We start from the raw sequence: 20,859 nt of genomic DNA, 5'->3' as shown, positions 1-20,859 counted from the left end.
TTTTTAACATTGGTATCCGTGGTCCCGTTTTTGATCCGGGCCAAAAAACTGAGCCATGGATACGTTTTTAAAACAAGTGTAAACCTACTCTAACAGTAGGAAGAAACAAATCTGACTGAACCGACCGGTTTTGGAAAGCCTCGGGCCCGGATGGTGTGTCGTCGATCTGTCTGAAGGTGTGTGCAGACCAGCTGGCCCCTGTCCTCTCCTCCATTTACAACAGATCTCTTAATGAGGGCAAGGTCCCCTCCTGCTTCAAAAGGTCCACGATTATTCCAATCCCCAAAAAGACGGGTAGCACTGACCTCAACAATTACAGACCAGTGGCCCTAACCCCCACCATCATGAAGATCTTTGAACGGCTGGTCCTTGCCTCCCTGAAGCACTCCACCAACGCCCTCTTGGACACACATCAATTCGCATACAGGGCAAACCGGTCGGTGGAGGACGCCATAAATATCAGCCTGGCGTACATCACGGAACACCTAGACAGGCCCAACTCATACGCCAGGCTCCTGTTCTTGGACTTCAGTTCCGCCTTCAACACCATCTGCCCTGATATCCTGCTTACCAACCTCGCTCAGCTGGGAGTAGCCCCCACCCTCTGCAGGTGGGTCGGCGACTTCCTTTCCAATAGAACGCAGAGAGTCAAGCTAGGCAGCTGCTACTCCAAGGTGAGAACTACCAACATAGGTGCTCCGCAAGGATGTGTCCTGTCCCCGCTCCTGTTCTCCCTGTACACCAACAGCTGTACCTCAACTGATGACTCTGTCAAGGTCATCAAGTTTGCGGACGACACCACAATCATTGGACTCATCAGTGGCAACAAGGAGGATGCCTACCGCAGCGAGATAGACAGGATCTGCAACTGGTGCACAGATAACAATTTAGTCCTCAATGCAGCAAAGACAGTGAAACTAGTTGTGGACTATAGGAGACGCCCACCCCCTCTCCACCCAATCCTCATAAGAGATAACGAAGTCTCCAGGGTCCCAAGTGTTCGGTTCCTCGGCACTACTATCACGAAGGACCTAAAATGGGGGCAGAACACCATCATAACCCAGAAAAAGGCACAGCAGAGGTTATTCTTCTTGCGCCAACTGAAAAAATTTGGCATCCCTCGCGAGTTGCTCAGGAGCTTTTACACTGCCACTGTGGAGTCCATCCTCTGCTCATCCCTCATCGTCTGGTACGCAGCGGCTTCTGCTTGCAAGAAGTACAAACTCCACAGAGTAATCAGCACGGCTGAAAAGATCATCGGTCAGCCACTGCCACCCCTCGATCTCCTCTACATGGCCAGAATGAGAACGCGGGCCACCAAGATCTCGACCGACCCCTCCCACCCGGGCAGTCAGTTCTTTAATCTCCTCCCACTGGGCCGCCGCTACAGGGCTGTCCCCACCAGAACTACCAGACGCTGGAGCACCTTCTTCCCCCAAGCGGTACTCCAACTGAACAACTGAACTGACAGCTTGTGTTCCCTCATGCTTTTTTACTCGACTGACTGCCCTCTTACTATGTCATGTCATGAACTCCTCTTACTATGTCATGTTTATGTAGCCCACCTACGCCGTATGTATGTAGGTCTTATGTATGTATGTATAAACGCCATGCCATGTGCTCCAAAAACAATTCCGGGTATGTCTCTGGCATACTTGGCGAATAAAGCTGATTCTGATTCTCTTCAATGGGGGATTTTTTGCAAGGCTTTTTATTTAGAAAGTCATTCCCTGAAAAGGATGTATACAATGAAGCTGGCCACCCTTTCTGCCTGCTGCACACATTTTGACAGTTGAACAGCGTAGGTTAGCCAGGTACAGGTGCCATAGTATAGGTAGTGAGCTATAGGTGCCTCAGTATAGGTAGCCAGGTACAGGTGGTGCCCCAGTATAGTTAGCAAGCTTACCTATAGGTTAGGCCTGAAAAAGTTACGTTTTTTGCTGCTGCTGGTACCTGCTCTGCTCACTTCCAGCCCTCTCTTCGAGTAAGTTCCAATTGGCCTCACTGCATTGTTGTGCGGTGAGCCACTGAAGTGAGGACAAGCGTTGCTCAGTAACCAGTGATGTGATGTCACTTCCTGTTACTGGCCCTGATGTGTGCGAACACTTGTTTTTTTTTTTCACTACAGCTCACCGCACTTACTGTAGGGAGCGGGCTGGGAGCAAAGCAGAGCAGGTACCAGTAGAGGCAATGGTTCTGGCTAAATACACTAGAGGGAGGGGGGGGGCAGGGGAATTGCCTATATACACTAATATATACTATGTGTGTATTGGGAAAGGCGTCCGTCCCCAGAGAGGTGGCATGCAGGACTCCTAGACGCCGCGTCAGTTCACCGGCAGCAGAGCAGGGCTATGGGAAGATGGCTGCCGAAGCTCTGCACTAGCGACTATTTGTTTCTCCAGTACAGGGCTTCAGGCGTCATTTTCTCATAGCCCTGCACCACCTGTGAGTGTGAGGCTGAGCGCGGGAGTTTTGCAGCTGCTGCGCTGGAGGGAGGCTGGGACTCGGTAGAGGAGTCTTCTGCAGGTTAGTAAACGCTTTTTTTTTTTTTTTTTTTTTTCTTGTATAGGTGCTGCCCATGCCCACACAAGTAATTACTTTTTACAGTTGCAGCACATGCCCACACATGTACAGTATTAACTGGTAACAGGTGCTGCCCGTGCCCACACTTGTATTTACTGGTGACAGGTGGCTGCCCATGCCCACATGTTTATACTAGTGAAATGTGCTGCCCACATGTATTTACTGGTGAAAAGTGCTGCCCATGCCCACATGTATATACTGGTGGAATGTGCTGCCCATGCCCACATGTATTTACGGATGACATGTGCTGCAGTGCCCATGCCCACACGTATTTACAGGTGAAATGTGCTGCCCATTACCATATGTATTGACGGGGGAAATGTGCTGCTCAGTTAGTGTATTTATTGGTGAAATGTGCTGTCCACATGTATTTACTGGTGAAAAGTGCTGTCCATGCCCAAATGTATTTATTTACTGGGGAAATGTGCTGCCCATGCCCACATGTATTTACTGGTGAAATGTGCTGCCGACATGGTGTATTTACTGGTGAAATGTAATTTCCTTATTATGGTGGCTTATGTTGACCTTGATTTCTGGCGGCTCCTATGTATTCTGTGAATAGTGTATTTTGATCATATTGGTCACGCCTATCTATCCTCTGTGAGTGGTTGTAACCTTACAATCGATTTAATCCCATGGTTTCTTCTCGGTGACTGGATAAGGCCGTTCACAATATCCTATGACCACTATTCGGGCTGGCAGACGCCATTTAACTTTATTGGTACACGTATTCCAGCTTAAGTATACACTATTTTTAGTGAAACTCCTATTGTCCTGAGCGAACTAGCACTATATACAGTATTTTCAGTATAGGTGCCAGATATTTGACATTTATCTCACAATAGTGGGTGTATGATTTCATAACTTTAAATGTGCAGTTTTGAGCAGCATATACTGGTTTCTTGTTCTCCCTTGTTTTAGGTTATAATTACCAGTGCTGGAACCTGCACTAAAGCCACACACAGAGGGCCCTTTTCCACTAGCAATCGCTAGCGTTCACGCTAAACGCTAGCGATTGCTGAATCGCACAGTGCAGGAAAATTCCGGCGATTGCGTTCACGATTTTGCTATGGACTGTACTGCATAGCAAAATCGCGGCAAATATCGCTCCGCGCCGCGATAGCGCTTGTTAAAAAAAATTGCCTATCACGATTCCCATGTCAATTTGCAAACCATAGTGATTTTAAAAATCACTAGCGGTTTGTGATTTTGCGATTCAGCATCGCAAACGCTGCTAGTGGAAAAGGGCCCTTAATATTCTCTAAAATTATTGTATACCCTTACCCCACCTGCCTGCTTCTGTCTTTGCAAAATATCTGGGTGTGTTCACAGAGTCCAACTCGAGAATTTGGGTGTTTGAGGGCATATACGTCACAAGAATTGCCCTGTGGTATCTAGCCCTAAAAAGTTGCCAAGTCGCAAAAGCCGTGACCGAGGCCTCTTATTATTATTTATTTATTTCTTTATTTATTTCTTTATTTTTTCTAGCATGTTCCACAGATGCTTCTAGGTGTAGAGCTATGAGTTGTTTGAGAAAACATGTTTTATCAGACTAGGCTACCTCCTTTCATTGCACCATATTCTGTTTCTCATGCTCCCAATCCCATTTTACTTGAGGTGAACATGGGCAGTGTAACTGGTCTAAAAGCTGTGCAGCACTAAACCCAGCAATGTGTTATGCACTTTGTTTTCATATGCTTTTTTCATGGCCTTTATTTGTTTTGGATGTCTAAACATTGCAATACTTTAGTTGCATGAAAACCTGAATTGTCATTGCATTTTAACCATCTATTTAACATGTAGAAATTAGATTCATTTCCCCAGAAAATTGTTATGCTTTTACACTTGTTTCTAATACTTCTAAAAGGTTAAATTATGTGACGATTATACCTTCAATTGTTAGGTGTGGACATTGCAAGCAGTTTTCTCCTGAATATGAAAAAATTGCACGGACATTAAAGAAAAATGAACCACCAATACCAGTTGCTAAAATAGATGCTACAAAAGAAACAAATCTTGCTGACAAATTTGTCATTGGTGGATATCCAACGCTCAAAATTTTAAAGGATGGCCAGTCTGTTGACTATGATGGTCCTCGAACAGAAAAAGGTTTGCAGTCTGTCATTTTGTTTTAACTATATTTTAATTCTAATTTTTTTTTTTTTTTTTTTTTTTTTTTTGTATTTTAGTTTCTATGTGGACCTCAGTGTTTCTTCATGTGCTTCACTGCTCTCTTTAGAAAGTATGTAGAAAAGCAAGCTTTTATGTTAATATATTGTGTAATAAATTATATAACCGCATTTCTATAGCGCTTTTCTCCCATAGGACTCAAAGCACTTAAGTTTTCTCAGATTCAGTAATTAGTAGTTGAATTAAGTATTAACATAATAAAATTATATTGCTGCAAATGCCAAACTGAACAGGTGGGTTTTTCAGTCTGGATTTAAACACATCCAGAGATGGAGCTGTCCTGATCTGCTGAGATAAGGAGTTCCATAATGTAGGAGCAGCATGACAGAAGGCTCTGTGACCAAAAGTTTTCAGGTGGACTCTGGGTATGACTACATTAGAACTTGTAGATCTGAGATTGCAGGGATTGCTATGCAGCTGCAACATTTTTCATGTATTCAGGGCCCAGATTATGTAGTTATTTTAAGTCAGTAGGCTGATCTTAAATAGGATCCTCCATTTATATAATATTTCAAAGGTTGAATACATGGATTGCAAGCTAAGGGTCAGTTCACAATCTGCGCTTTGTCCGCAATCGTGATTTGAGGGCAAAATCTTGCGATTCAACGCAATTTGCGCTTGTGATTCCCGTGCAATACAACGAGAATCACAGAGTAAGCCAAATAGCTGCATACAGCACATTTGCGATTAATCGAGATCGCAACTGCTGCAGTGTGAATGTATCCAAAGAGATGCATTGTAGCAGCGCTTTGCTGATCGTTGGCAATCATCAAAGCGCTGAAGAATCGCCCCAATGTGGACCAGCCCTCACTGTGAGTTCAGTATATTTCCTTAGTGAAGGGCAGATTATGTGTGGAAGGGGGGGGGGGGGGGGCATTGATCCAAATATGGTAATAGACACTGAAGCTGGAAAACTGTATACTCACCTTGAGTAGTCTTATTTTCCTGTTTGTCTATGTCAGTATGCTAATGGAAAAGTCCAGCCTCCCTTTGCCTTGATAGGACATCCTAAATTGTTAAAATGCCCATGCTAGCCCAATACTGACATTCCATGTAGCTATAATGCGCCACCAGCACAGGGCAGGCCCGTATACTGACCTGCACAAACACCAGGAAAGGAAAACTACTCAAGGTGAGTATACAATTTTCCAGTTTCCCTAGTGTTTGCCATGCCAGTATACTAGTGGGAAAAAAAACTAGACCGAGATTTAGGGTTGGGTATGCCACAGCTGAACAATTGGCAGTTTCTACAGTAGAGGAAATCATTTTTTTTGTTTCAAAATTATTAGGTTTTCACCAAGTTACATAGTTATTTGGGTTGAAAAAAAAAAACATCCATCCATCGAGTTCAAACAGAAAATAAAGTACAACACCAGCCTGCTCTATCCCTTTTGATCCAGAGGAAGGCGAAAAGCCCTTAGAAGGCATGGTCCAATTGGCTCCAAAAGGGAAAAAAATCCTTCTCGACTCCAGATGGCAATCAGATTAAATCCCTGGATCAACACTACTGGGCATTACCTAGTAATTATAGCCATTCAATGCAAGGAAAACCTCTAAGCCCCCTTTAAATGCAGGTATAGAATTTGCCATAACTACTTCCTGTGGCAATGCATTCCACATCTTAATCACTCTTACCGTAAAGAACCCGTTCCTAAATAGATAGCTAAAACGTTTTTCCTCCATGTGCAGATTATGTCCTCTAGTCCTTTGTGAAAGACTAGGGCCACATACACACATCCGACCATAGTCTTTTGAAAATGAAAGATCACAGACCAATTTTACCCCCTTCCTTGTAGTATGAGAGCCATACCTACACAGTCTATTCTATGGAGCTGAACTCCCCATTAGAAAAAAATATTTGCAAGATGCTGCACACACAGATGCTGTACAGACACAAAAGATCAGTATCTGCAAAAGATCTGTTCCTGCCAAAGATCCGTTCCTGCAAATTGCATTCATAGTCTATGAGATCTGCAGATCATCATACACACCTTGTTTAACTGGCATTAATCTGCAGATCAGACAATCATCTGCAGATCTGAAAATCCATCCTGGTGGATCTGATCTGCAGATGAATGTCTGTTAAACAAGGTGTGTATGATGATCTGCAGATCTCATAGACTATGAAGGCATTTTGTAAGAACGGATCTTTTGCAGGAACAGATCTTTTGCAGAAACTGATCTTTTGAATGTGTACAGCATCTTTGTGTGCAGCATCTTGCAAAGATTTCTGTCTGATGGGGAGTTCAGCTCCATAGAATAGACTGTGTAGGTATGGCTCTCATACTACATGGAAGGGGGTAAAATTGGTCTGTGATCTTTCGTTTTCAAAAGACTATGGTCTGATGTGTGTATGAGCCTTAGGGACAAAAAGCTCATCCGCCAAGCTTTTATATTGCCCTGTTGTATTTATACATCTTAATTAGATCCCCTCTAAGGCGTCTTTTCTCCAGATTGAATAACCCCAGTTTATGTAATCTTTCTTGGTAGGTGAGACCTTCCTTAAATATAAAATTTGCAAAATGAAATTTGCATAGTAAAAAGGGGCAGAGCACAGGCATTGAGAACAATATCAAGTAGTCACAAGATTACATTAGTCTTGACCTGTATTCATATCAGATAGGTGTGAAAGCCTGGCCAAGACCCAATACCACCGCATAAGAACTTTATAGGCTGATTCAACCATAGCTATAATGAGGGAAAGTTTTTAGATATTGCCTCCCAGGTCTCCGTCCAGTCCTCCTTAGATTTAGCCTCCTTTAGATCAGACTCCCATCTGATTACATAGCTTGAAGGACTGTGGTGGGTCGTTCAACAAAGCATAAAGTTCAGATATCACTCCCTTAGCAAAAGGGTCCCTTGCACAAAAAGTTCAAATATGGTTAGGACTATTGGAAACTGTGTCTGCGATGGGAAGAGAGAATGTAACAAATGTCCTAGCTGCATATAATGAAATCTCTCATTACCATTGATTTGGTATTTATCCCTCAAACCCTTCCCAGGTCAGAACACCCGAACAACCCGTCAGAGACTTGATCTGCTTCTGACCACAGTCCTACAGCCATTGACAACTGCTTGAATTATCATGACCTGGGGTAAATAGAGGATAGTCAGTAAAATACAGTAAAAGCAAAGTAGGGGACGTTAGACCCTTGGATTAATGAACGGAGTCCCAGACAGACAAATAGTGCTGTAAGATTAACACTGAATTGCCTCTGATTGTATTGGATTACCCTCTGATCACCCCCCTGTCACTATCCTAGTGATCAAAAATCAGTGAAAACTGTCACTGTTTTAGTATCATTAGTGTTAACAGTTGGGCCAGTGAGTTAGCTAGGCCCCTTTGTTAGGTAGTTAGCGTCAGTTAACGCCCAGCCCCCACTACACTGCAGTCACTAATTGGTCGCTGGTTAACGTCATCGCTGTTGCTAATCAGCATTGGTACTATATAGTACTTGTAAGCGATCAGTTCTGATCGCAGTCAGATCTATAGGAGTACGTTAGGGTCACCTTAGAGTAGGCTCCACTAACAATGCAGTGTTTGCCCGATCAGGCCTGATCGTTTGGCCACACTTGCGTTCAGCCCGCCCTACCACAATGACAGAAATTTTCTGACCGATTTGACCAACTAGCTGCAGCACTGATGGTGCACCCTGAAAGAAGCATTGCGCAACAAAACCTTGGGGTGTCTTCTTTCCAAAATGGGGTCACTTGTGGGGTTCCTATACTGCCCTGTCATTTTTGGGGCACTAAACCGTGGAGTAGTAGTGTGGAAACCAAATAAGGAAGATTGACCTGTGAAATCCTAAATCCACTCATTGGACATGTGTGGTATCGCCGTATTCAGGAGAAGTAATATAATGTATTTTGTGGTGTCTTTCCACAAATACCCATGCTGGGTGGGAGAAATATATCTGTAAATGACAACTTTGTAAATTACAATTTTTTTAAAAAAATTTTTTACACAGATATTTCTCACACAGGATGGGTATGTGTGAAAAGACACCCCAAAATACATTATACTACTTCTCCTGAGTATGGCGATACCACGTGCGACACTTTTTTTGCAGCCTAGCTGTGCAAAAAGGCCCAAAGTCCAATGATTTCACGGGTTAAGTTTACTCATTTGGTTTCCAGACTACTCCCCACAGTTTAGGGCCCCTAAAATGCCAGGGCAGTATAGGAACCCCACAAGTGACCCCATTTTGGAAAGAAGACACCCAAAGGTATTCCATGAGGTGTATGGTGAGTTCATAGATTTTTTATTTTTTTTTGGTCACAAGTTAGTGGAAAATGACACTTTGTGAGAAAAAGCAAAAAAAAAAAAAAATCAATTTCCACTAACTTGTGACAAAAAAAAATAAAATCTTCCTGCCTGTGCTTCAAATAGCTTGCATGCGTCCTATTAGTTGCGTTGCAAGCCTCACTACGCGCACTTCCTCCTTCCGGCTTGAAGGAAGGTGGTGAGGCTTGCAACGCATCCAATAGGACGCACGCAAACTGTTTGAAGCGCAGGAAGAGCGGTGCGTAGGCAGGAAGTGTGCGTAGTGAGGCTTGCAACGTGACCAATAAGACGCGTCCAAGCTGTTTGAAGTGCAGGCAGGAAGGCTGAATTATGGGTAAATAACCCCTTATCATCCAGCCTCACAGCTGCAGCAATTAAGCCTCATTTGAATCCCGAGTAAGCACTCATGATTACTCTTGAGCCCTTCTCTGGTCCCGCACATTCCTCTATGGAACAATGCCAATCTCAAGGAATTTCTCACCATTCCTGACCCCTCGGGATGGGGAACCAGAGGTGTGTGTGTGTGTACATATAAACTAAGGGATATTGTGGAACAGCATGACCATCTTCCCTTTAATGCTCTTAAAGCCCAGTACTCCCTCCCTAACTCTATGTATTTTAGATACCTCCAATTCCATTATACCTTTGGAGCCCAATTGCTCTCTAAACCAGTGACTCTATATTCTAGCAAGGTGGAACAATTAATGAAGCATACGGGTCTTACAGGAATTACGTCACAGCTTTATAGTATCCTAACCTTGACAGTTAAATTCCGCAAGCCATTTGAAGCGTGGTGGAAAGATTTTCCAAACTTATCAGTAAAGGACTTCGGAGGAATAGTGGCAGATTTTTAGAGTACCAGTTGAAGCTCGCCACAAATTGCGTGCGCTAAAATACTTATATAGATCTTATTATACCCTATTCACAGGCTTTCCAATATGAGACAGGGGGCCATATGCAATTCACTTTTTCACCTGAGTTTTCTCCTAGGAGATAATTTTTCATCTTCAAATTAAAATACCTTTCCAGCACTTTTCTACTAAAAATGTACCAAAAAGTAAGTGAAAAAGGACTAATAAAATTATTTTGAGCATTTTCTTGCTGTCTGTTGGCTTAGAATGCATTTTATTGACAAATGTAAAAATATCACCTAGGAGAAAAATCATGAGAAAAAGTTAATTGCATGTGGGCCAGGGTGTTTCTGGCATATGTTGGAGATGTTGTGCAGATGGAGCAGGATTTTTCCACATTTTCTGGGAATGCTGGAAAATCCACCCATTTTGGTCCCAGATCCATGATCTATTGGCAGAAGTATTAGGCCCACAAATCCAATACACAGCTGAATCTATACTCCTTAATCATTTTGGGAACGCTACACTTACTGAACATAAACTATTCTTTGCTAAACTGTTGCTGTTCTACGCAAGGAGAGCAGTAACTCTTACTTGGAAAAAGACGGAACCGTTGGCAATCACTGACTTTAAGTCTCATGTGAATACTGACTTGCCTATCTACAAAAACAAATATGAAGGTTCTGTTCAGAAATTTTATAAAATCTGGAAAAAGTGGTTGAAGTACTTTGATATTGATATTTAATATATATTTCTGTACTCTGGTATATGCATTCCTTACCATTGCTGTTGCAGCAAGGTTTTTAACCTTAGGGTGGGAGGGGGATCGAGTGGGTTGATTCAAGGGAAGACCAAGGGTGTTATTGTTTTCTTTTTGTAGTGTTGTTTGTGTATGCTCTGAAAAACTCAATAAAACTGTTTTTTTCCAACAAAAATTAAGAGAGCGGTGAGCACGGGGTAACCACATGGGAGTCTGAACCGATTGAGGGGCAAATGCAGGAATCTCAGATAGGGTCCAACTGGCATTTTAGCACCTTTATAAATAAGGTAAACCAACTGAGCAGCATGATGATAATTAGTGAGATTAGGGACCCCTAATTCTCCATTCCGCTTTTGCACAAAGTAAGTCGAGAAACACTGGGTCGAAAGCCGTTCCAGATGAACTTAGACAATTTGCTCTGTAACATCCTCAGAAAATGAGGGGGGATCTGGCCAGTAGCATTCTGAAGTAGTATAAAACTTTAGGTAAAAGTGTGTTTTTTTTTTTTTTTGTTTTTTTTTTATGGAATTTATCCGACCCAACCAGGAGAGATTATAGGAAGATCACTGCGTCAACCACTGAGCAATTTTTTTTAGCTAAGGGGTAGTAATTGTGTCGAAACAGGCTTCAAGTCATCAAGCATTACCGCATTCGGTAATGCTGAAAACAGCTGACTTCACCAAGCAGGGCCGGATTTGTACTTTCCAGTGCCCTAGGCCTGCTGTCACCTCCCCCCCCCCCCCCCACCCACACACACACACACACACACACACACACACACACACACACACCACCACCAAAAAACATTGTCCAACACTGATTAGCGATCACTGGTTTAAATGGGTTTATTTCAATTGTGCTGCTGTGCCCCCCCCCCCCCCCCCCGTTCAACAAAGAATTAGTGGATGCTCTGTCCTCTCACAATTCCTGTAATTTGCATTCCTGCCCGAATGTGCACAGCAGCCGAAAGTGTTCTGGGCATGCATACTTGAGAAATGACGCTGATGTATGATACTCGTCAAGAATGCATAACACTATAGTGGCCTCGGTTGCTGGGCACATCTGAGCAGGAGCGGGAAATTACAGGGAGCACGAGTGGCCAGAGCATGCGTGTCTTCTTTGTCCTCTGTGCGACCCGCTGCAGTCAGAGCCACAAACAGGTGGCAGGGCAGCTCAATGGATAGAAGCCAATCCAAAACAGAGAATAGGTAAGTAGCAAACATCCTGTCAAGACTCACTTTGGATGCTTTAGAGCAGACCTGAACTCAGATCTTCCTCTCTGCTCTAAAAGATACAAAACAACATAATGACCTTTAACCACTTGCCGACCACCCACTACCAATTGGCAACGACAAAGTGGCACCCCCAGGACCGCGTAACGCCAATTGGCGGCAGCTCCTGGGGGACTGTATTGACGGGCATCTGCCAGCATTAGGCTCCTCCCACCCGTGACAGCAACCCGCCGCCCAATTAGCAGCTCCGGTGGGTTGTTAACCCCCGATCTGCCGCATAGTAAGCGTATAATACGCTTTGTAATGTTTACAAAGCGTATTATACAGGCTGCCTCCTGCCCTGGTGGTCCCAGTGATCACACACACACACACACACACACACACACACACACACACACACACACACACACACACACACACACACACACACACACATCCTGCCCCCTGATTGCCCACAGCACCCCTCAGACCCACCTCTGATCACCCCCTCAGATCACTGTTTGCGCCCAATCACCCCCCTAATCTCCCATCAATCACCCCCTGTCACTATCTGTCAATACTATATTTTAGATTAGGTCTTAAACTGTCCCCTGGGGGCTCCTGATCACCCCCTCCCCACCCTCAGATCCTCCCCAGACCCCCCTGTGTACTGTATACATATATTCCCCCCTGTAATCACCCACTGATCACCTGTCAATCACCCCCTGTCACTGCCACCCATCAGATCAGACCCTAACCTGGCCCTTGCGGGCACCTGATCACCTGCCCACACCCTCAGATTGCCTGCAGACTGCCCTCAGATCACCTCCCAAGTGCATTGTTTACATCTGTTCTCCTCTAATCACCCACTGTTCAGCCATCAATCACCCCGTCACCACTTGTCACTGCTACCCATCAGATCAGACCCTAATCTGCCCCTTGCGGGCACCCAAGCACCCGCCCACACCCTCAGATCGCCTTCAGACCCCCCCCCCCCCAATCTCCTCTCAAGTGCATTATTTACATCTGTTCTCCCCTCTAATCACACCCTGAGACACCCATCAATCACCTCTTGTCACCACCTGTCACCCCCTAGCACTCCTATCCATCAGATCAGGCCCTAATCTGCCCCCTGCGGGCTTCTGATCACCCGGCCAAACCCTCACCCGCCCCACCGCAGTGACAGAATTTTTTTTTTCTGATCACTGCTGGTCTCTACGACTTAATTGGGGCTAAGACCAAAAGTTATGCCACACAATACGCAACCGCCAATCCAAGAAGCTACCATGCCCAGCCTTTTCGGTGGCAACCACTCAAGTTTCCGAATGTAACATTTTTTTGGGGCATTCTCCTTAACATGGGTCTAGTCAAAAAGAATGTATTGCAGTCTTATTGGTCTACGCACCCAATACATCACATGCCCATGTTCTCTGCTGCCATGTCCAGGTCACGATTTGAGAACATCCTGCGCTTCCTGCACTTCAATGCCAATACAACCTGTCATCTAAGAGGCCACCCTGCTTATGACTGGTTCCACAAAATGTGGCCCCTCATAGACCACCTGTCATTAAAATTTGCAGATGCTTATACCCCCTGAACAGTCATTTTGAGGCATTTAGTTTCCAGACTACTCCTCACGGTTTTGGGCCCCTAAAATGCCAGGGCAGTATAGGAACCCCACAAGTGACCCCATTTTAGAAAGACACCACAAGGTATTCCGTTCGGTGTATGGTGAGTTCATAGAAGAATTTATTTTTTGTCACAAGTTAGTGGAAAATGACACTTAGCGGAAATTGATTACCGTATTTCGCGCCGTATAAGACGCTCCGGAATATAAGACGCACCCAGGTTTAGAGGGCAAAAACCAGGGAAAAAAAATATACTAAACCTGGTGCATCCGTATTCCAGGAGCGTCTTGTACATGTCGTCCTGTGTGTCCTCATGTGTGCTCCTGTGCCCCCCATATCCTCATGTGTCCTTCTGTGTGTCCTCCTGTGCCCCCATGTGTCCTCCTGTGCCCCCATGTGTCCTTCTGTGCCTCCCATGTGTCCTCCTGTGTGTCCTAATGTGCCCCCCATGTGTCCTCATGTGCCCCCATGTGTCCTCCTGTGTGTCCTAATGTGCCCCCCATGTGTCCTCATGTGCCCCCATGTGTCCTTCTGTGCCTCCCATGTGTCCTTCTGTGTGTCCTCATGTGCCCCCCATGTGTCCTCCTGTGCCCTCCATGTGTTCTCCTGTGTCCTCATGTGCCCTCATGTGCCCCCCATGTGTCCTCCTGTGTCCTCATGTGCCCCCCATGTGTCCTCATGTGCCCTCCATGTGTCCTCATGTGCCCCCCATGTGTCCTTCTGTGCCCCCCATGTGTCCTCCTGTGCCCCCCATGTGTCCCTATATGTTCTCCTGTGCCCCCCCATGTGTCCTGTGTGTGCTCATGTGCCCCCATGTGTCTTGCTGTGCCCCCTCATGTGTGCTCCGGTGCCCCCATATGTCATCCGGTGCCCCCATGTGTCCTCATTTGCCCCCCTTGCCTGAGTCTCTTGGCCCCCCATAGAGTGTCAATAGCGGCGGCAACTTACCTTTGGCAGGCTCCCGCGCTGATCCTAGATGATTGTGCTGCCCCCCGCTAGCCTCCTCTGCCTCCCCCCTGCTTATCTGGCCCCCCCGGGTGTAGCAATAAGTAGCGGTAGCTTACCTCCGCAGTGCGCCCGCGATGACTGCAGACGTCCGTCTTCCAGGCACTTCTCGCTCTAGTGGCCGGCTTGAACTGATGACGCGCAGTTCAAAGCCGGCCACTAGAGCGAGAAGTGCCTGGAAGACGGACGTCTGCAGTCATCGCGGGCGCACTGCGGAGGTAAGCTACCGCTACTTATTGCTACACCCGGGGAGGCCAGATAAGCAGGGGGGAGGCAGAGGAGGCTAGCGGGGGGCAGCGCAATCATCTAGGATCAGCGCGGGAGCCTGCCAAAGGTAAGTTGCCGCCGCTATTGACACTCTATGGGGGGCCCAGAGACTCAGGCAGGGGGGAGGAAGGCAGGCACAGAAAGGCAGGGAATCCCCGACGTGGCGGCGGGTAGCGGTTCGTATCGGCGGGCGTTATTAAGTCGGGGATTCCCTGCCTTTGCCGTATAAGACGCAGGGACTTTTTCTCCCCATTTTTGGGGGAGAAAAAGTGCGTCTTATACACCAACAAATACGGTAATTGTTTTTTTTTTCACAAAGTGTCATTTTCCACTAACTTGTGACAAAAAATAAATTCTTCTATGAACTCACCATACTCTTAAAGGAATATCTTGGGGTGTCTTCTTTCTAAAATGGGGTCACTTGTGGGGTTCCTATACTGCCCTGGCATTTTAGGGGCCCTAAACCGTGAGGAGTAGTCTAGAAACCAAATGCCTCAAAATGACCTGTAAAAGGGCCCAAGGACGTTGGGCCCTTTAGCGCACCTCGGCTGCAAAAAAGTGTCACACGTGGTTTTGCCGTACTCAGGAGAAGTAGTATAATGTGTTTTGGGGTGTATTTTTACACATACCCATGCTGGGGGGGAGAAATATCTCTGTAAATGGACAATTGTGTGTTCAAAAAAAATCTCATTTACAGAGATATTTATCCCACCCAGCATGGGTATGTGTAAAAATACACCCCAAAACACATTATACTATTTCTCTTGAGTACGGCGATACCACATGTGTGACACTTTTTTTGCAGCCTTGGTGCGGTAAGGGGCCCAAAGTCCTATGAGCACCTTTAGGCTTTACAGGGTTGCTTACAATTTAGCACCCCCCCAAAATGCCAGGAAAGTAAACACACCCTACAAATTACCCCATTTTGGAAAGTAGACATCCCAAAGTATTCAGAGAGGGGCATGGTGACTCCGTGGCGGTTTTCAAATTTTTTTTTTTCCGTCACAAGTTAGCAGAAATGGAAACTTTATTTTTTGGGTCACAAAGTGTCATTTTCTGCTAACTTGTGACTAAAAATAAAATCTTCTATGAACTCGCCATGCCTCTTAGTAAATGCTTTGGGATGTCTTCTTTCCAACATGGGGTCATTTGGGGGGTATTTATACTATCCTGGAATTTTAGCACCTCATGAAACATGACAGGTGCTCAGAAGTGTCAGAGATGCTTCAAAATAGGAAAATCCACTTTTTGCACCATAGTTTGTAAACGCTATAACTTTTACCCAAACCAATAAATATACACTTATTGGCTTTTTTTTTTATCAAAGACATGTAGTGCAATAAATTTGGGCAAAAATGTATATAGAAATTGTACTTAATTTAAAGAATGTCAGCACAGAAAGTTAAAAAAATCTTTTTTGACAAAATTCAGTTTTTTTGTTGTTGTTTTTTTTGATGAATATTATAAAAACTAAAAATTACATCAGCAATCAAATGGCACCAAAAGAAAGCTGTATTAGTGACAAGAAAAGGAGGTAAAACCCCTGACATATCCACCACTACCATGGACAAGGTCTCCTCCTGGATGTCCGCTAGGTTCCTGAAACTGAATCTAGACAAAACGGAATTTTATGATCTTCCCACCCCGGCCATCCATGAACCTCCCAGATGTGCATGTCACTGTTAACCACACTACCATTCGCCCTACCTCTCAAGCCCGCTGTCTGGGTGTCACCCTGGACTCCGCACTCTCCTTCACTCCCCACATCCAAAACCTCACAAAGTCCTGCAACTTCCACCTTCGTAACATCTGTAAGATTCGCCCTTTCCTGACCTCTGCCACCACCAAACTCCTCATCCATGCCCTCATAATTTCCCGCCTTGACTACTGCAATGCCCTGCTGTCTGGTCTCCCTATGACCCGAACAGCCCCACTGCAGTCCATCATGAATGCAGCTGCCAGAATTATCCACTGCTCCCATTGCTCCAACACGGTGGATCCACTCCTTGAATCCCTCCACTGGCTTCCTATCCAGTCCAGAATCAGATTCAAGATACTGTGTCTGACCTACAAATCTGTGCACAAAACCTGTCCAACCTACATTTCTGATCTTACTCAGAGGTACACACCAAGCCGCTCACTCCGCTCTTCCAATGAACTTCGCCTATCCGGCCCCCGCATCACCCAGTCCCATGCACGCCTCCAGGACTTCTCAAGAGCTGCTCCAACACTATGGAACTCCCTACCTCCGCCCATTAGGGCAGCCCCCTCCTTCAACATCTTCAAAAAAGCCCTCAAAACTCACCTTTTCACTCTGGCCTACTACCCCTCACAAGTGCTCTAAACCCACAGCTGAACTCTGGTTCCCTACCTTTCGTGTCCTTACCTCTCCCTCTAGATTGTAAGCCTTTGGGCAGGGTCCTCCTCCTTTTGTGTCCTACCTGATCATGCACCTCCATTACTGTGAACCCATGCTATGCATCTGAGTGAACCTAACTTGCCTAATCTCCATGCTCCCATCCAGTGACTGACTAAGCATTACCTTGTACTCCTACTGTGCTGCATGACCTGGTCTTTCTTGTATTCATGTATTGTCATTTTGCTGTATGTCACCCCTAAATATTGTCTGTAACCTAAACTAATGTCCAGCGCTGCGTAATATGTTGGCGCTTTATAAGTACAATAAATAATAATAATATTAATAAAATTCATTTAGATAGTAGGTTGTATGACCGAGCAATTAACCGTTAAAGCTGCAGTAGTCTGAATGGGGGAAAAAAGTGTCTGGTCCTTAAGGGGTTTTATGACTGCAGTCCTTAAGTGGTTAAAGAAAAACCTTTTTGTTACAGCTGATTCAAATCCTGCAATAAATAGTCAGTGTCTAATTCCTGCTTTCATGGAAGCAGACATATTGTTACCATCCTGTGCTTTCAAAGAGCTTAGATGCTGTGGCAGTCAGGTGACACAGGGGCGATTCAAATTACAACTTGTGATTAGACACAAATGTGGAGAAATTAGACAGGCTCTCTATATACATACGGGGTGCATTTCTCTGTTTTCCTTTTTGTCCTGTGCAAGAGTTCAGCTCCACTTTAAAGCATCTGAATGACATTTATTTATATATGCTGAATAATCTATGCATCTCTTTTGAATGTTGAGTGTACATATGGCGGTGTGCTCTAACATATTCACAATATAGAGAGCTTACTCTTTTACTTTTAAGCTAATAAATTGTATCCTCCTGCTTTAAAACTCTCTGCTTTTATATATAAAAATGATTAAGCAATATATAGACTTTATGCAACCATTCTAAAGATTAAAATTCTCAGGGATTATCTAGAACAGAGTTTGACAGCCTTTTAAATAAACTATATTACCTCAGATATGTGACGCTTGGTGGTGTATTCTCCACAGTCAGCATGCAACGCATGAGCTGACGTGGAGGAGGTACACACACTAGCACAAGGAAACAGGCTATCCCTAGTATAGTGGAGGGGAGGACTGACTCCAATAGGAGATTGTGGCGCACAGAGCCGGTGCAGATCCGACAGCCACAAACAATGCTTTCGCTATAACGTCTCAGCGCAAAGTAGCGCTGAGCGCACAAACCAGAACTGAGGATATCAGGACAGGTAGACAGAATGAACGCTTGCTAGCTAGCGGCTACTTAGCGACAGCAAGCGTCCAAAACCAGACAGACTGGAATGAGGCAGCCAATGCGATGCGGCGATGGCGTGCCTCACAAAGACAGGACAGGATAGTCAGAAAATAGCAGGATTAAGATAGATGAACGTAACACAGATAAATATACAATAAGTATGTTTTCCTAGCGTATTACAATTACAGCTATCAATGAAACTATTTGTAACGTCTGACTAACATATGTATATATCGGCAATGAACCGATATATGACATAAGCAGTAACGCTGACTAGGACTGGAGTAATACAGGGAACAGGACTCAGAAGGATTCGCTATCTCTTCGCAGAGATGAACGCAATCCACAAACGGTAACAGAACAGGATCCAGAAGGATTCGTTATCTCTTCGCAGAGATGAACGCAATCCACAAACAGTAACAGAACAGGATTCAGAAGGATTCGTTATCTCTTCGCAGAGATGAACGCAATCCACAAACTGAACCAGGAGCAGGGTAACTACCTCAGCACGGGTGGTCAAGGCACGCGCAACCTACCAAAACGTGCTGGAAAGCTGACTAACTGCACACAGGATGTAAACAGTTCGTGTACGTATACATCAGCGACACTGATGTATCAACGTAACACAAATACAAGGAAAATAATAAACGTGCTGGTATGCATATATATTGGCAATGAACCAACATATGATGCAAAGACCAGCAAAGTATCTTTATAACAAGAAACACGATCGGGGGCTAAAGCGACAGCAAGGCAGGCTTAAGCTGAAGCTATGAAAACCCAAGGAAACCCTGCAGGAAGCAGATCTTTATACTGAGGTCATCCAATGGGAGCAGACATGCAGATTCCCACACAGGTGAATGATAATCAGTCACAAGCTGACAGCAGGGAAAGACAGACAAAGCTATGCAGCTTGCATGGAAATAGATCAGAACTGCCTGAGCTGCAGCACTACTACTTCCAGCAATAGCTGCTGCAGCAGCGATCATTACAGTACCCCCGCCTTTAAAAGCGGATTCCAGACGCTTTTCAAAACTGAAATTCCCAACAAAACAGTCTGACTGATAATTCATGATGACCGGGACAGCCCGGCAAGACCGAACTCCAGAATCAGTCCCCACAAGACTGGACCCATCAGAACCAGAACCTAAAGAACCATGCCCATCAGTACTACAAGCCCCAGTGTGACACCCATCAGAACCATGATTTCCAGAAGAAAGCCCTCCGAAGCTCCCTGAGCGATACCCACCGCCTTCCAGGAACCGTTCAGAAACGCCAAAGCCTTTGCAATGCCCACCGGTACTGTCTTTACCAACACAAAACCCACTGTTGAACCAGTCCAAGGCACCAGGACAAGTTTTCTCAGAGACCTCCAAGAACACCTTGAAGCTCCAAAGAGATCCCCATAGGTCAGAATGCCCCTTAGGCTCACATGGAGAACCATCAAGAACCCCTATGGAACCTAGGGCAATTCCCGAGTCAGGGCCACAAGGACAAACATCAATATCAGGGCTTTCAGGGACCAGAACCATCTCTGGGCATGCAGGCAGACTGGCAATATCAGAACGTGTTCCCACTAAGGAAGCATCAGAGCACGCTAACACCTTAGACACACTTGGGCATTCTGGCACACAAAGAACATCTGGGCACACCGGCACAAGAGAAACCTCTGGGCATGTCAAGGAACTGTGAGCCTCAGGGTCAGCCAAGACAGGACCAAAACCAGGACTGGCCAAAAAAAATCATAATGACTAAACTTCGCAACTACTGGACTTTTACACGAGAATGCTGGATCAGACTTAGATGTCGCTGATTCCAGCAAAGTCAGTAACAAATCAGATTCAGGGGCACTAACAAGACAGGACAAATCTTCTGATGTATGCACTGAACCAGATAGGGACTCCACAACTACCTCTGGACTGGACAGAGACTCATTTAATACACTGGATTGGAGCTCATGAGGCGCTGCAGAACAAGTCAGTATTGCAGCAGCCCCCACTGGACTAGGCAAAACTGAGGAATTCCCTGGACAGGAAGGGGACTCTGGAACCTCTGCCACAGCGGCCAGAGAACCAGAATCTTTCAGGATACAGGGCTGGGTTTCAGGAACATTCATCAGACCGGACTGAAATTCTGAGATTTCTATTATTTTGACCAGAGAATCAGAATTATCCATGTTACAGGGCAAGACTTCTGAAACATTCAGAGGACAGGGCTGGAGTTCCTCGGCTGTTACAACACTGGAGAGGGACTCAACAACATTGGTTAAATCAGACTGTGTACAGGGCAAGGTATCTGACACACTTGCTGACGAGGACAATATTTCAATGGCTTCTGCTTTGCTGGGCAGAAATTCATCAAGTTTTATTAGAGCAGACTGTAATTCCAAAACAGCTGCTAGACAAGTGAATATTACTGCAA

At 45.2% G+C, this 20,859-nt stretch overlaps 1 protein-coding gene across 1 annotated transcript in view; it reads left to right on the top strand.

The window, feature by feature from the left end:
* Window positions 1-20,859, top strand: part of PDIA4 (protein disulfide isomerase family A member 4) — a 581,813-nt gene that overhangs the window by 42,573 nt on the left and 518,381 nt on the right. The window contains exon 3 of the mRNA XM_068236444.1: window positions 4,487-4,692. Within this exon, the coding sequence (XP_068092545.1) occupies window positions 4,487-4,692 (206 nt within the window). The remainder of the gene's footprint in view (window positions 1-4,486; window positions 4,693-20,859) is intronic.

This window comes from Hyperolius riggenbachi, chromosome 5, assembly GCF_040937935.1.
Source record: "Hyperolius riggenbachi isolate aHypRig1 chromosome 5, aHypRig1.pri, whole genome shotgun sequence".
Lineage (NCBI taxonomy): Eukaryota > Metazoa > Chordata > Amphibia > Anura > Hyperoliidae > Hyperolius > Hyperolius riggenbachi.
Note: the sequence above shows the minus strand (reverse complement) of the source record. Positions and strands in the feature narration are given on the sequence as shown.